The following is a 15,614-nucleotide window of genomic DNA, read 5'->3' on the forward strand; positions in this document are numbered from 1 at the left end:
CTCAGGATCAAGGATACCCCACGAGGTGAGATTTTGCATGGAGCCCCAGATCGATGTCGATTGACAGTCATTTTGTATGTCTTCCATTTTCTTACTATTGCACCAACAGTTGTCTCCTTCTCACCCAGCGTCTTACTTATGGTTTTGTAGCCCATTCCAGCCTTGTGCAGGTCTATGATCTTGTCCCTGACATCCTTAGAAAGCTCTTTGGTCTTGCCCATGTTGTAGAGGTTAGAGTCAGACTGATTAATTGAGTCTGTGGACAGGAGTCTTTTATACAGGTGACCATGTAAGACAGCTGTCTTTAATGCAGGCACCAAGTTGATTTGGAGTGTGTAACTGGTCTGGAGGACGCTGAACTCTTAATGGTTGGTAGGGGATCAAATACTTATTTCTCTGTGCACAATGCAAATAAATATATATCATTTTGACAATGTGATTTTTTTTTTATATATAATTTATCTCTCACTGGTAAAATTAACCTAACCTAAAAATTCTAGACTGTTCATGACTTTGACAGTGGGCAAACTTACAAAATCAGCAAGGGATCAAATACTTATTTCCTTCACTGTAACTTCTCAAGTTGACACCTGATCTTATATTTCTGCATACAAATGCAGATTTATGAATTGTGTATTACTTGGAGGGATGGAGGAATTGTTTGATTGTACATCTGGACAAGTAAGGCCCAGTTCACAACTACTTTGGTATTTCTGTTCTGCTCCGTCAGAGGAGCAGAACTAAAATACCGAAAGCGTTGGTTCCGTTGTAGGACTCACACCATCAGTTCCTGACAGAACCCATTGACTTTAATGAATTCCATAGGAGTTTCGTCAGGGTGTCTGTTTCTGGCATTTTCGGACGGATCTGTGATAAAGGCCCCTAACGGAGTCTCAAACGCAGATGTGAACAGGCCCAAAGCTACATTGACACCGGTTAGGCTTCATTCAGTTTTTCCTGTCTTTTTTTCCGTCACAAAAACAGAATAACGAAAAAACTGAAATTCCGGAGCCATTGCATCAAGGACACGAACTCTGCCCAACAGAACCTACAGACTATAATGGGTGCCATAAAGTGTCTGTCGTTTTACCAGAAGAACTATTTCTTCCGGAATTTTTTACTGGATCTGTAACGGAGGCGCATAATGGAGCCTCCGATGCAGAAGTTAACAGAACCTTTATTTTTTTATTATTAGTTGTTTTTACCCTGCTTTTTCTATTATGAAAAAGTAGAAAATTAAATGTTTATAAAATGTTAGTGGCATAAATTTCAGTTCTATAGGTAATTCTACGTTCACATCTGCGTTCGTAATTCCATTGTTCTGCTCCGTCAGAGGAATAGAACAAGGGAATAACCGGAAGCATCGGTTCCGCTACACTACCGGCAGCCGACGGAAACCCATTGTCTTTAATAGCTACCACATTTGTTTTCTGGTATTTTGGGCGGAAACTGCAACGGATGCCCCTAACAGAGCCTCCAACGCTGATGTGAACTATGCCTGAGGCACAATATTGGCTGTACAGACGTCTGTTATGTCACATTGACGAGTAAGGCTTGCTGATTGTTTTCTCATTTCATGACAGAAAATAGCTGGAACACAGTAACATTTATGAAACCTGTCAGCTTCATTTACCCAACTTTCCAACCAAGTCAGAGTATGGACATCTCCTTCTACTTCAAGACCACTTCCTTGTCTGGGACATTTCTTGAAAACATGGCAAGTGACTTCCGGATCTTCATCAGGATAGAGTTAAATAGTAAGTGTGACTCTTGCTGCCTCTGACCAGATAGAAAAAGTTGAAATCGGACTTCAATCTGTCAATCAACTCTATAGTTTAGAGAAGGATTTGTGATGTGCATGTTCTTAAAGGCAAGTGTTGATGCCATTAGATCCTCTCATATGCTACTCTATTAATCCATGAATATCACAGCAATCTTTGCCTGCTAATGATAGCCATTTAATGTGCCGCTCATCTGAACATGGCAGAACCTGCTGTTGAGAGGCAATAACCTTGTAAATCAGGTCACTCCAACATATGTCAGTGGCAGGTGCTGTTTTGGATGACTTATTTTGTCGGTAAAACTTAGAATTAAAAGTACAAAAAGGACATAAGGTTTGGGACTAAAAATTGTAGTATTCTCGCTTGTCTATACGCTCTCACTCAATTTCTCCCTCCACAACACCATAGTTGTAGTTCCTGCAACAGCTGTAGAGACACTATTTGAAACTGTTGATGTAAGACTATGTATCGTGTTTGACCTTTACATCCGGCGCATCTGCTGGTAAAATCTCCTGATGTATACCACTGTAGACTATTCAGTGACTTACCTAGGCCACCCTTGTGAAAACAAAATCATATATACATGCGGTTTACTTTATTGCGGTGGCCAACTGTATAGGAAAGTGCCGCACGCTACAGTGAAACGAAAAAAGGCATACTGACACCTGTCTGGCTAATGCCAAAAGGACACTTCTATAAATAATTCATGTGTAACAGACTATTACTTGCAGCAATTGTAGAATAGGATCTGTTACATTTAAAATGAAATATCTGTAAAAATGTAAATATGTTATGTGCATTAGTAATTGGCACTCCTTACGGCATAACTGCTTTCTCTTCTACTACAGCAACAAGAGACCTTGTGTTCATCTATGATATTGGGAATGGTCATGAAAATGTGACTGTGAAATATCCTGTTCCTCTAAATGACAATGAATGGCATGAGGTAAAAGCTGAAATGAATGTCAAGCTTGCTCGTCTGAAGGTGGACAGAATGCCTTGGGTGATCCGAAACTTCCCCCTCCAGACATATCTCAACACTTCATATGATCGGCCCCTTTATGTAGGTGAGTTGACAGAGGTTATAATTGGTATGTGGAACTGAAACTGTAATATATCATGAAGATTAAAGTGTCCAGGGTTAGATCAGAAACGTCTCCACACCTGTCCTTGGGCTGATCGACAATACCACACATTAGCCATGGACAAGTGTGGCGCTACTTCTGATCTTATCCTAGACAACCCTTTTAATTGGAAGGCACAAACAAAAGCTTAGTGCAGTGACCTATTTTAGCATAAAGGACCAATTTACAACTTCCATTAGGGCTTGTTCACCCGTTTTATCTGTACTGGGAATGTTAAAAGAATGATGCACGGAAGTATGGTATTTCATATGTGCTTATTAAAATCATGCAGCATTTCTTAATGCAGAGTGTGCGGGTCCTGTATTCTCATTATAGTCTATGAAAAACGAGAAATGGAGATGACCTTTTATTTTAATACATCTGCATGTCCGAATATGCGGCTGGACTATTTATTTACAGTGTGTTAAAAAGCAAAAGATATGTGAAGAGGCAGGGGCGTAACTAGGAAAGACTGGGCCCCATAGCAAACTTTTGACTGGGGCCCCCCTCCCCTGGGTGTCACACAACCCCCCCCTTGTAGATATTGCCTTTTTTACAGCCCCTCCCCCTGTAGATAACGCCATACAGCCCCCCCTCTGTAGATAGCGCCATACATCCCCCTGTAGAGAACGCCATATAGCCCCCCTGTAGATAACGCCATACAGCCCCCCTGCAGAGAACGCCATACAGCCCCCCCCTGTAGAGAACGCCATACAGCCCCCCCCTGTAGAGAACGCCATACAGCCCCCCCTGTAGAGAACGCCATACAGCCCCCCCTGTAGGGAACGCCATACAGCCCCCCCTGTAGAGAACGCCATACAGCCCGCCCTGTAGGGAACGCCATACAGCCCGCCCTGTAGGGAACGCCATACAGCCCCCCCTGTAGGGAACGCCATAGAGCTCCCCCCCCTGTAGGGAACGCCATTGAGCTCCCCCCTGTAGGGAACGCCATAGAGCTCCCCCCCTGTAGGGAACGCTATACAGCCACCCCCCCTGTAGGGAACGCCATACAGCGTTCCCCCCCCTGTAGGGAACGCCATACAGCGTCCCCCCTCCCAAAAAAACGCGACCTACAGTGTGTCCTACAAAAGACATGTATCCCCTCTCCACAGGATATCCACAGGACAGGGGATACATGTGTGATCGCTGGCAGCGATAGGGAGAACGGGGGACTGAAAGTCCCCTGAACTTCTCCATGACTAACCTCTGACTTCCGGCGTCTGCGCAGCTCAATAAAAATGAAAGGAGCGCTGGTCACGCATGCGTACAAGCACGACCGGCGCTCCATTCATTTCTACGGAGCTGCCGACACAGACCCCGGAAGTCCGAGGTTTGTGATGGAGAACTTCAGGGGACTTTCAGTCCCCCGTTCTCCCTATCAATGCCAGCGATCACACATGTATCCCCTATCCTGTGGAGAGGGGATACATGTCCTGTGGAGAGGGGATACATGTCCTGTGGAGATCCTGTGGAGAGGGGATACATGTCCTGTGGAGATCCTGTGGAGAGGGGATACATGTCCTGTGGAGATCCTGTGGAGAAGGGGATACATGTCCTGTGGAGAGGGGGATACATGTCCTGTGGAGAGCGGGATACATGACCTGTGGAGAGGGGGATACATGTCCTGTGGAGAGGGGGATACATGTCCTGTGGAGAGGGGGATACATGTCCTGTGGAGAGGGGGATACATGTCCTGTGGAGATCCTGTGGAGAAGGGGATACATGTCCTGTGGAGAGGGGGATACATGTCCTGTGGAGATCCTGTGGAGAAGGGGATACATGTCCTGTGGAGATCCTGTGGAGAAGGGGATACATGTCCTGTGGAGAGGGGATACATGTCCTGTGGAGAGGGGGATACATGTCCTGTGGAGAGGGGGATACATGTCCTGTGGAGAGGGGATACATGTCCTGTGGAGAGGGGGATACATGTCCTGTGGAGAGGGGATACATGTCCTGTGGAGAGGGGGATACATGTCCTGTGGAGAGGGGGATACATGTCCTGTGGAGAGGGGATACATGTCCTGTGGAGAGGGGATACATGTCCTGTGGAGATCCTGTGGAGAGGGGATACATGTCTTTTGCTCTATTTTGCGCCTTCAGGACCAGACACCGTTTAGCCATTTTTACACGTGTTAGTTAAATGGCTATAACTTTTTTATTTGTTGGGCTAACGACGTGATTTTTGCAAAGTTTTTTCCGTAGACAATGCAGGTTTCATTTTTTATCGTTTTTATACACACCTTTTTTGCTATTTTAGAATTTTTATTCATAAAGTTTGAAAATAATAGTAAAAAAATAAGCTTTTTTACGTTTCAGCAATTTATTTTTTTTTGGTAATAACATAGTTTTACCCTAAAATAGACCTTTTATTTGTGATCGCCATTGTCTTTAACGTAAATTTTTATATATTACATGTCTATATTAGGGTAATTGGGTCAGCGCTAGCGTTACAACAATGATTGGCGGGGGGGGAACGTTTTTTTGGGGTGGGTATTTTATGTGTATTTATTATTTACATTTTTTTTGCACTTTACTTTATTATTTTTTTATTACTATGGTCTGTCCCCCAAAGGTCAAAGAAGACCTTTGGGGAACTTTATATATTTTTTTTCTTTCTTTTACACCATGTTTTTCCACTGTAGAGCTCCACAGCAACCCCAGTTACAGGGGAAATCCGCCCTCTCATAGTGACGATTGTCACTAATAGGGCTGTGCTGGGTCTTGTAAGACCCAGCAGCAGTCTGCCACTAACGGCACCCGGCGATCATGTGACCTGTCACATGATCACCGGGAGGAATAGAGACAGCGCCGCTGCTGCTGTCTCTATTCCTGTACACAGCGCGCATTCAGCGCTGTGTACAAGTGATCAGAGAAGACAGAAGCAGCGAAAGCTGCTTCTATCCTCTCTTCAGGGTCAGACCCGACATTCAGCTGCCCGATCGCGCAGGCAGCAAGTTAAAACCCGAGCCGTAGAAAGTCTATGGCTCGGGTTTTAAGGACCCTGACCGCTGGCCGTAAAAATACAGCCAACGGTCGGGAACCAGTTAATGGCAGAGCGGGGAGATACCTCCCTGCTCTGCCATAGTGTTCAATGGCGTCCCGCTGTAGCAGCCATAGCGGCAGCTAGCGGGGCCTCCGGCCATGGTGGGGGCCCGTGCCGGCGGGCGACATGGGCCCCCTCATGCCGCGGGCCCCGTAGCAGCCGCTACTGCTGCTACGGCGGTAGTTACGCCACTGTGAAGAGGCCATTTAACTTCCAGGTTAAGATGTGTGTACTTTAACTGTTGAATTAGAAAGCCAAAGACTAAACGTGACTGACACAATCCTGGCCAAAATATATTAGACTGATGATTTGACGGACGCCCGTCAGTACACTTGCACAGATCCAAATCCATTAGATATATCAGATAGAAGTAAGACACAAAGAGACACGCTTTGTATACCCAAAAAACCTTCATCTGTTGATAGAATGTAATTACAATAGTATCAAAGGGGAGTAGGCTTGAGCTCAGCCAATCACTTACAAATGGGACGTTGGCTCTAGCTCAGCCAATCATTAGCAAGAAAGGCATCTTATGGAAACTTACTCTAAGACCGAATGCTTCATCTCATGAGAAATAATGAGTAAGACAAGAGTCATAACAACCTTGCCACTGCAAGGCCAATACGTACGTTCTCCTAGCAGACCCAGATAAAGAATGATAAAGATAGCTAAGAATGTTAACCTTGGCCAACTACAGACATGGACGGTCGCAAGTTTTGGGAGCTGTGTATCCAGCTGAGTTTTTCCACCTATTGTCCTGTTGACATTACCGCTAAAAATTCCTTTACGGTCTGGCAGACGTCGCCGTCGACAAGGAGCTACTGAAATGAACCGAACACGCCAATCCTCGGCGGCTGAACGGCTGAAGTAGTATGCGCGCTACTCCCGAAGATGGCGCCGGAGACTCTGTATCATCGCCGACTCCCTCATGAGAGGGTGAGCAATTTGATCCTTTGTCTGAAGCAGAGCCTGTACTCGCCCTGGCGCAGGAATCCTCCAAACTCCTGGATGCAATCCAGCAATCTATGTCCTCCTTGACTGGTGAAGATAGCGGAGGTGAAGTCTGATGTGGGCCTTCTCAGACAGGATCTGCAGAATTTTAGAGACCGGGTGAGAGAGATGGAAGATCGCATTCTGGGCTGGAGGACAGGATGGCACCGCATACATTAAAACTGGTTCAACTTGAAAAGGTTTCAAACCAATGGATACAACGAGCGGATTATTTGGAAAACCGTCTGCGCCACAATAATATCAGGATTTACCTGAATGCAGTGAAGGCAGAGACTCATGTTCATTTAGTGAATCCTGGTTCAAAGAGATCTTACCTGATGCCATATTGTCATCCTCTTATACCATTGAATGGGCACACCGCATGCCGGGCCGGCCCCCGCCGCCTAGGGCTCCTCCGAGACCTTTGCTAGCCCGCCTTCTCAGTAATCGGGATCGAGATGCCATTTTGCAGGCTGCTGGTAAACATGGAGAGATACGGTTCCAGAATGCTACAAACCTGCTATTTCCTGTTTTTTTTTCAGCTGCCTTGCAGAAAACACGGGCCTCCTTCGTGCAAGTCAAGAGACGACTTCAAGAATTCCAAATCTCCTATGCTATGGCATTTCCTGCATGTTTGCGAGTCATTCATCAGGAAAAGACTATTTTATTCAATACTCGGACAGAAGCTGACGATTGGATTAGCTCTATGGGTCGTTCTCCTCGTCGCTAGAAACTAAAACTTCCACTCCACTTGGAATTTTCCGCCATCTATAATTTGTTAACTAGTCTAGAATTCCCAGATGTGTATATGCGTGTACAGTTTCTAAAAAAAATTGTTAGGTCATTAGCCTGACCATTCGCTAACTCCTTATTTGCACTAGTATACGTTATATAAGAGGGTTACTTTCTGTTCAGATAGGATGCTTGAGAGCTCAGTTTCACAATCTTAGATTTTTTTCCTCTTCTACTCTCTCGTGCTACTAATTCATGTTTCAGTATTGCTATGTATGGCTTTGAATTACTCTTAAATCTACAGGTATTTCTCGTGCCCAGTCTCTCATAATTAATCTAAAAATCCTATAGGGGTAGGCACCGACTTGATCATTCCAGGTGATGCTATGTGCTGTTGTTTTATTTAGCGATCAGAATATTCAAGTTTCTGGGAAAAAGTAACGCTGATTTAGGTTTTATTATTGCTCACCTGTATTATCTATAAGTTGTATAGGTGATCCCCCATTTTGCCCACGCTATCACACCTATCATGCAAAAAGTTTTTGTATACTAGTACACTAGTAGTTCCTATTGCTGCACGGTTCTTTCCCGCGCATAGCTACGGGTATAACTGATCCATTAACTGGTTAATTCAACTGTTTTGTTTACAAGTTTATCACTAAACTGTTGTATAATTTTGGAGTGGCATGACATTTGAATATTTTATCTGTGTATGTAAGAGGTCTGGGTGACACCCATAAGAGGAATCAAACTTTTTTTTATCCGTAACCAAGGGCCACAAATAATCTGTCTTCAGGAGACACATCTCACACAATCTACTACCCACTGGTTGAACCGAGCATGGATTCAGTGGTCGGCCCATTCCACACATAGTTCCTATTCAAGAGGAGTCTCCATTCTAGTCCACAAGTCGGTCAGATCGGAACCTGACGTGGTTCAGAAAGATCAGGACGGCAGGTCAATTTTTATACATGCATGGATAGAAGGCCAACCATTTGTGCTAATTTGGCTGGATCTCCCACCCCTGGCAACCTATGACTGTACTTTATGAAGCAGCTAAGTTTGCCACCCAGTTTCCCACAGTGGAAGTGCTTTGTATGGGAGACTTTAACCTTCTATTGGATACTTCCAAAGAGAAGTTCTTCCCTGGGGGTCTGCTCGACCTTTTACATACATCCTGTCCTCTGGCTGGTTTCTTGGGGGGAGATGTGCTGGCTTGACATGTGGAGATAGCGCAACCCAACCAAGCAGGAATTTACCTGCTTCACTCCTGGAAGGAACTCCCTATTTAGGATAGATTACGTGTGCAGTAATTCTAAAGTGTATAGCATGATGGAGATGTTTTCCCATTTCCCCCAGAGCTATGTCGGATCACTCACCTATACTGGTTAAAATCAATCTGTGTCCACAACTGATGAGGAAGATACATTTCGTGATCAGGACTGCATACTGGATCAATTGATGCTTTTCTTTGACGATAACCTCTGCTTTGATAATCACTCCGCACTATGGGATGCACTAAAAGCCTATCTACGTGGTTGCTTATAATCCTCGAGCTTGTATCTCAAGAAGCAATCCTCTAACATGGAACAGCTGCTAGCCACTGACTGTACAACCCTTGAAGCCACGTTTATTACTAATCCCTCTCCCCTCAACCAGCAGAGTTGGTTACGGCGGGGTACTCTTCCTCCATTAAAAGACTAAACGGCGTACCTTCTTCTCTAATCAGATGTACTTCGAATTCAGTAATCAGTCAAGTAGTCTATTGGCATATCTCATACATAGTAACTTCACTTCACCAGCTATATTATGTATGAACTCCGAATCAGGGGATACCCTCAGGGGCGTAACTAGGAAAGACTGGGCCCCATAGCAAACTTTTGACTGGGGCCCCCCCTCTGCTGGGTATCACACAACCCCCCCCCCCCTTGTAGATAGTGCCTCCCTATAGATTCCACCACACAGCGCCCCCCTATAGATAGCACCATACACAGCCCCCTGTAGATAACGCCATACAGACCCCCTCTGTAGATAACACCATACAGAACCCCTCTGTAGATAACGCCATATAGCCCCCCCCCCAAAAAAAAAACGGCCTATAGTTTGTCCTACAAAAGACATGCATCCCCTCTCCACAGGATCTCCACAGGATAGGGGATACATGAGTGATCGCTGGCAGCGATAAGGAGAACGGGGGACCGAAAGTCCCCCGAAGTTCTCCATGACAAACCTCGGACTTCCGGCGTCTGCGCAGTTCAATAAAAATGAAAGGAGCGCTGGTCACGCATGCGCAGAAGCACGACCGGTGCGCAAGTCATTTCTACGGAGCTGCCGACACAGACCCCGGAAGTCCGAGGTTTGTGATGGAGAACTTAGGGGGGACTTTCGGTCCCCCGTTCTCCTCATCCCAGCGATCCCACATGTATCCCCTATCCTGTGGATAGGGGATGCATGTCTTTTGTAGGAACAACCCCTTCAGTGGCGTCGCGCTGTAGCAGCCATAGCGGCTGCTAGCGGAGCCTGCGGCCATCGGAGGGGGCCGTGCCGGCGGGTGGCACGGGCCCCCTCATGCTGCAGGCCCTGTAGAAGTCGCTATGGCTGCTATAGCGGTAGTTACGCCACTGCGTATAGGTTTGTACGGCGTAAAACTACAGCTCCCAGCATGGCCGGAACAATGGTAAGGATATGCTGGGAGATGCGGTTTCACAAAAAAATCCTATCACCATCATCTCGCTGCAGATCATACAGTGACTACAATACTGATTAGAGGCAGAATAAACATTTACATTATGTGACTCACCGGTGACGTCTCAGATTCTAGTTCTTTTCTTCTCCCTCCGGTTCAGACATCTATGATGGATTTCTCCCGCCATGACCCACTTCTGCAGTTTTCCGCTCAGATGTCTTCAGCTTCTCACTTTTAAAACATTTCTGCACCTGTAAACAAAGTTAAAATTCTAAACACATCTAAATATAACTGTCACACACACACACACACACACACACACACACACACACACACACACACACACACCGTGCCCCCTGTAGATAGTGACCTACATAGAAGCCCCTGTAGATAGTGCCCACATATGGACTCCAGAGCTGCAAGGCAATAGTGCTAACCACTGAGCCACCGTGCTGCCCTACATATAGCTTCCCCTATAGTTAGTGTTCCACGTATAGCCCACCTCTGTAGATAGTGTCTCACATATAGCTCCCCCTGTATATAGTGTCCCACATATAGCCCACCCCTTTAGACTGTGCACTACATATAGCCACCCTGTTGCTAGTGCCCCACAGGTAACCCAACCCCTGTATATAGTGTCCCACACATAGCCCACCCCTATAGAAAGCACCCTAAAAAAATAGCTCCCCTATAGATAGTGCTCTCCATATAGCCCACCCCTGTATATAGTGCCCTACATATAGACCCCCCTGTATATAATGGCCCACATATAGAGCCCCCTGTATATAATGGCACACACCCCCACATATAGACCCCCCTGTATATAATGGACCACATATAGAGCCCCCTGTATATAATGGCCCACACCCCCACATATAGACCCCCCTGTATATAATGGCCCACATATAGAGCTCCCTGTATATAGTGGCCCACACCCCCACATATAGACCCCCCTGTATATAATGGCCCACATATAAAGCCCCCTGTATATAGTGGCCCACACCCCCACATATAGACCCCCCTGTATATAATGGCCCACATATAGAGCCCCCTGTAGCTACTGGCCCACATATAGACCCCATATATATATATATATATATATATATATATAATAGCCCACATAAAGACGACCCCCCCCCCTGTAGATAGACCCCCCCCACTATAGATAATGCCTTTCACACTTTTATGAGGGGGGAAAAAAAAAACTTGACATACTCACATGATCCCGTTCCCACGCTGTTCACTGGCGATGCAGACATGCTCTCTTCTGAGCATGTCTGCAGGAGCTGAACGAGCATCCTCCAATGACGCTCATTGGCGGGGCAGAATGACTTGCCCCGCCAATCAGCACCATCCAAGCATGGAAGCGGCGCGATGATGTCATCGCGCCGCTAGCCAATCAGTGTCATTGTAAGGCACTGGATGGTCAGGCACGGAACATGCCCGGCCATTCAGTGCTAATACATGTATTTGGCTGCCGCTAGCACTGGGGCCCACTGCGGTGCTAACGACACCTACAGGCATGTGTAAGGCTCGGCGGCGCGGGCCCCACAGTAGCGGCGCTACCGCTGTAGCAGCCATAACGGCTGCTAGCGGCGCCACCGGGCATTTGGGTGTGCGTGTCGGCTGGCGGCACGGGCCCCCTCAAGCCCCGGGCCCCGTAGCAGCCGCTACTGCTGCTACCGCGGTAGTTACGCCACTGGATACCCTGCATAATGTGGATATTCTCACACGTTTTTCAGACTTCTACAGGGACCTTTTACAGTTCTAAAGTTACAGGTCTCCTCATCGAATATCGGGGATTACCTATCAGAGATAAATATACCTATGCTGACTGCGTTACAACGAGAGTTTATGGGCGCCCCTATCACTATAACCGAATTGAAAGAGGCTTTGTTGACTATGGCAAAGGGCAAGTCGTCCGGCCCTGACGGAATACCACTTGAAGTCTATAGCAAATACCAGGATCACCTACTACCTCAGTTACTTACCATTTTGAATACATCATTTGAAAGAGAGACTTTACCTGCTTCGTTCTATGATACCACTATAATAGTGCTACTGAAACCAGATATATCAGCTATAGATTGTGGTTCCTATAGGCCCATTTCCCTGCTCAATACGGACTACAAATTGTTGACCAAAGTATTTGCGATCTGACTAAACTCGGTAATTGCTGATCTTATCCATTCCGATCAATCAGGATTTATACCTGGGAGAAGTACCACTGACAATCTATGGAGGGTTAAGGCAGTGGCGCAGATGGGGGGAACATGGCAATAATGACTGGGCCTTGGCCTCCTTGGATGCCGCCAAAGCATTTAACTCCATTGAATGGCCCTATCTCTTTAGAGTCCTTTCCAGTTTTGGCTTTGGTACTGCATTTGTGCCATGGATACAGATCATTTATAAACATCCAAAGGCCAATATATCCCTGAACGGTCTAACATCCACCTAATTTGGGCTTGGTCGGGGAACGAGACAGGGATGCCCCCTGTCGCCCCTTCTCTTTGCTAATGCGATGGAACCCCTGGCAATAACCATAGGATCGGACACAGAGGTGCAGGGTATCTCACATACAGCAGGAGAGGACCGTATCGCTCTATACGCAGACGACATCATGCTTTTTGTCTCACAATCGCAGCTTACCTTACCTAGGGCAATGCACCTTATAAACAAATTTGGTGATTATTCGGGACTTCGTATTAATTGGACAGTCGGCATTATTGTTTCTTCACCCTGGAGATTCACAGCCTGTGGGTTCTACACTTGAAGGCTTTGCAGTAGTTGATCACTTCAAGTATTTGGGAGTACATATTGCTGGAAAGGCGGCACTCTCTCTTCCACTTAACGTTCTCCCTCTTCTAGCCATTTTTAGGGAGAAATTCAAGATATGGGCAGCCCTTCCATTATCAGTAATGGGCCAAATCAATTTGATAAAGATGGTAGTGCTTCCAAAATGTCTTTTATATTATGCAGCTTGTCTTTTTTCCTATACCGCAATCCTTTTTCAGACAACTAGACTCCCTAATTATCAAATTTATATGGGGACACTCTAGGTCCAAACTGACCCTACACAAACTGCAACGACCAACAGAGATGGCTGGTATTGCTCTCCCAGATATTTACCTCTACTATTTGCCTGGTCAACTCCAGTACCTTGGCTCCTGGAATCATACAAGTTGTTGTCTTGGCCCGGAGGGCATGTTACTGGACTATTCTTCACATAGCTCATTATGGCCCGTATTGTTTCATCACCGAACCCCTAGAATCTCTGTTACCTATCCATCGTACGGCCAGGGGAGTATGGAAGGCGAATTCCAAGTTTGTCTGACATTCCGGCGGAAACTCCACTGTGGCACACTGACAATTTAGAGTCTTTATGCAACTACCCAGATGCAACATACTGGATTGACGCAGGCATACAGGTGCTCAATGATCTATATGATGGTAATGCTTTGTTGTCCTTCGAACAAATGCAAGAAAAATTTCACATTCCAAGACCGCATTTCTTCAGTTACCTTCAGTTGCGTCATCTGCTTGCGACGCAATTCCCGGAAACGCGCCAGCCCATCTCCTCCTATCCTCTCATCGGAGTGGTCAGATCCCAAGGTCCTAGGGGTTTGATTTCTGCTATCTATGCTCACCTGATTGGAAATAAGGCATCTAATGTTCCCCTACCAACTACATCGAAATGGTCCCAACTGATGCCGTCACTCACGGAAGAGACTACTGAGGAATTATTAACATCTCATTTACATGTATCGCCTGCAGCCAATAACAAGCTCATTCAGTTGTACTATATTCATCAAGCATACCTGACACCTTTAAGATTATTTAAGATGAATTGCATTCCTGAACCTTCTTGCCCTAAATGCTCCCATGCTCCAGCTGATTTTTGGCATATTGTGTTGATATGTCCTCTCATTGAGTCCTATTGGTAAACAATTGTTAGTTTCCTTAATCGATCTTACCTTCTCCTATTATAGGTTAACCGGAAAATTGTTTATTTGGCATTTTAGACAAAGAACTATGGCCTTATCATACAAGAATCTTTTTGCGTGAGACTTTGTTTTTGGCTTGTAAAGGCATCTCTATACAGTGGATGGATAGACGTCCTCCCAATGTTGCAATTTGGAAACACATGGTTAATTCTACTGTTTCGTACGAACGTATTATATTCAAACACAGAAATTGCCCTGACAAATTTAATAAAATTTGGGACTCGTGGTGCAGATCTCCAGATACTACTTACTCCTCCAGAGAACCAGACCTGGCGGTGGAGTGGGGAGATAGTGACTGTGCTGACCGCTTGGGGTTGATCTCCCGGACCTCTTGTAAAGTGTGTTATACTATGTGCACTCTGACTGATATCTTCTATACTTTTGTACCTTAACTAGTTCGTTATGTTTTATATATTGCTGCAATGCTATACTATTATATTCAGCACCTGTGTGTGCTTTGTCACAATTATAGGGACGCTGTTGTCCTGTACCTTTGAGGCTGGATTCACACGAGCACATTACGTCCGTAATTGACGGACGTATTTCGGCCGCAAGTCCCGGACCGAACTGTAATCATGTTTTCAGTACGGGACAGTTGTCCGGCAGCAAGGCAGGGACTCCTAGCGTCGTACATAACTATGATGCTAGGAGCCCGGCTCCCTGCAGTGTGTTCGGTCCGGGACTTGCGGCCGAAATACGTCCGTCAATTACGGACGTAATGTGCTCGTGTGAATCCAGCATTATAGTTCATTCTGCTGTAAACTAACATTTGTTTTTCAATAAAACGAGTTTAAAAAAAAAAGGATGTTAACCTTATGAGTGTCCAGACAATCCCAGCATAAATTTAATTTTACAGAGCAACAGATGATTCTTCAAAACACAAAATGGATTCTTCATACGAGATGGAGTCACATAAACATATTTTGCTCATTTTCACAGCGACCGAGATGCAATTCTGATTATTAACGCAGCACCCACTTAAGTGTTTATTTAATTTAACAGGTTCAGCAGACTACAGGATGAAACCTTATATTGGCTGTCTCCGAGGGCTTCGAATGAATGGTGTGACATTAGATCTAGAAGGCAAGGCCAATGAAACTATAGGCGTGAGGACCAACTGCACTGGCCACTGTGAAAATCCCCAGATGGAGTGTCAGAATGGAGCCCGCTGTGTTGAGAGATACAGCCACTACATCTGTGATTGTAATGGAACAGGCTATGAAGGACCATTCTGCACCAGAGGTACTCAGTCAT

At 45.7% G+C, this 15,614-nt stretch overlaps 1 protein-coding gene across 1 annotated transcript in view; it reads left to right on the top strand.

Moving 5' to 3' along the window:
* The window catches only part of CNTNAP1 (contactin associated protein 1), an 80,895-nt gene that overhangs the window by 38,492 nt on the left and 26,789 nt on the right, over positions 1-15,614 (top strand). The window contains exons 16-18 of the mRNA XM_075845590.1: positions 1,584-1,757; positions 2,630-2,848; positions 15,363-15,602. Of these exons, the coding sequence (XP_075701705.1) occupies positions 1,584-1,757; positions 2,630-2,848; positions 15,363-15,602 (633 nt within the window). The remainder of the gene's footprint in view (positions 1-1,583; positions 1,758-2,629; positions 2,849-15,362; positions 15,603-15,614) is intronic.

Source organism: Rhinoderma darwinii, chromosome 13 (genome assembly GCF_050947455.1).
Source record: "Rhinoderma darwinii isolate aRhiDar2 chromosome 13, aRhiDar2.hap1, whole genome shotgun sequence".
Classification (NCBI taxonomy): Eukaryota; Metazoa; Chordata; class Amphibia; order Anura; family Rhinodermatidae; genus Rhinoderma; species Rhinoderma darwinii.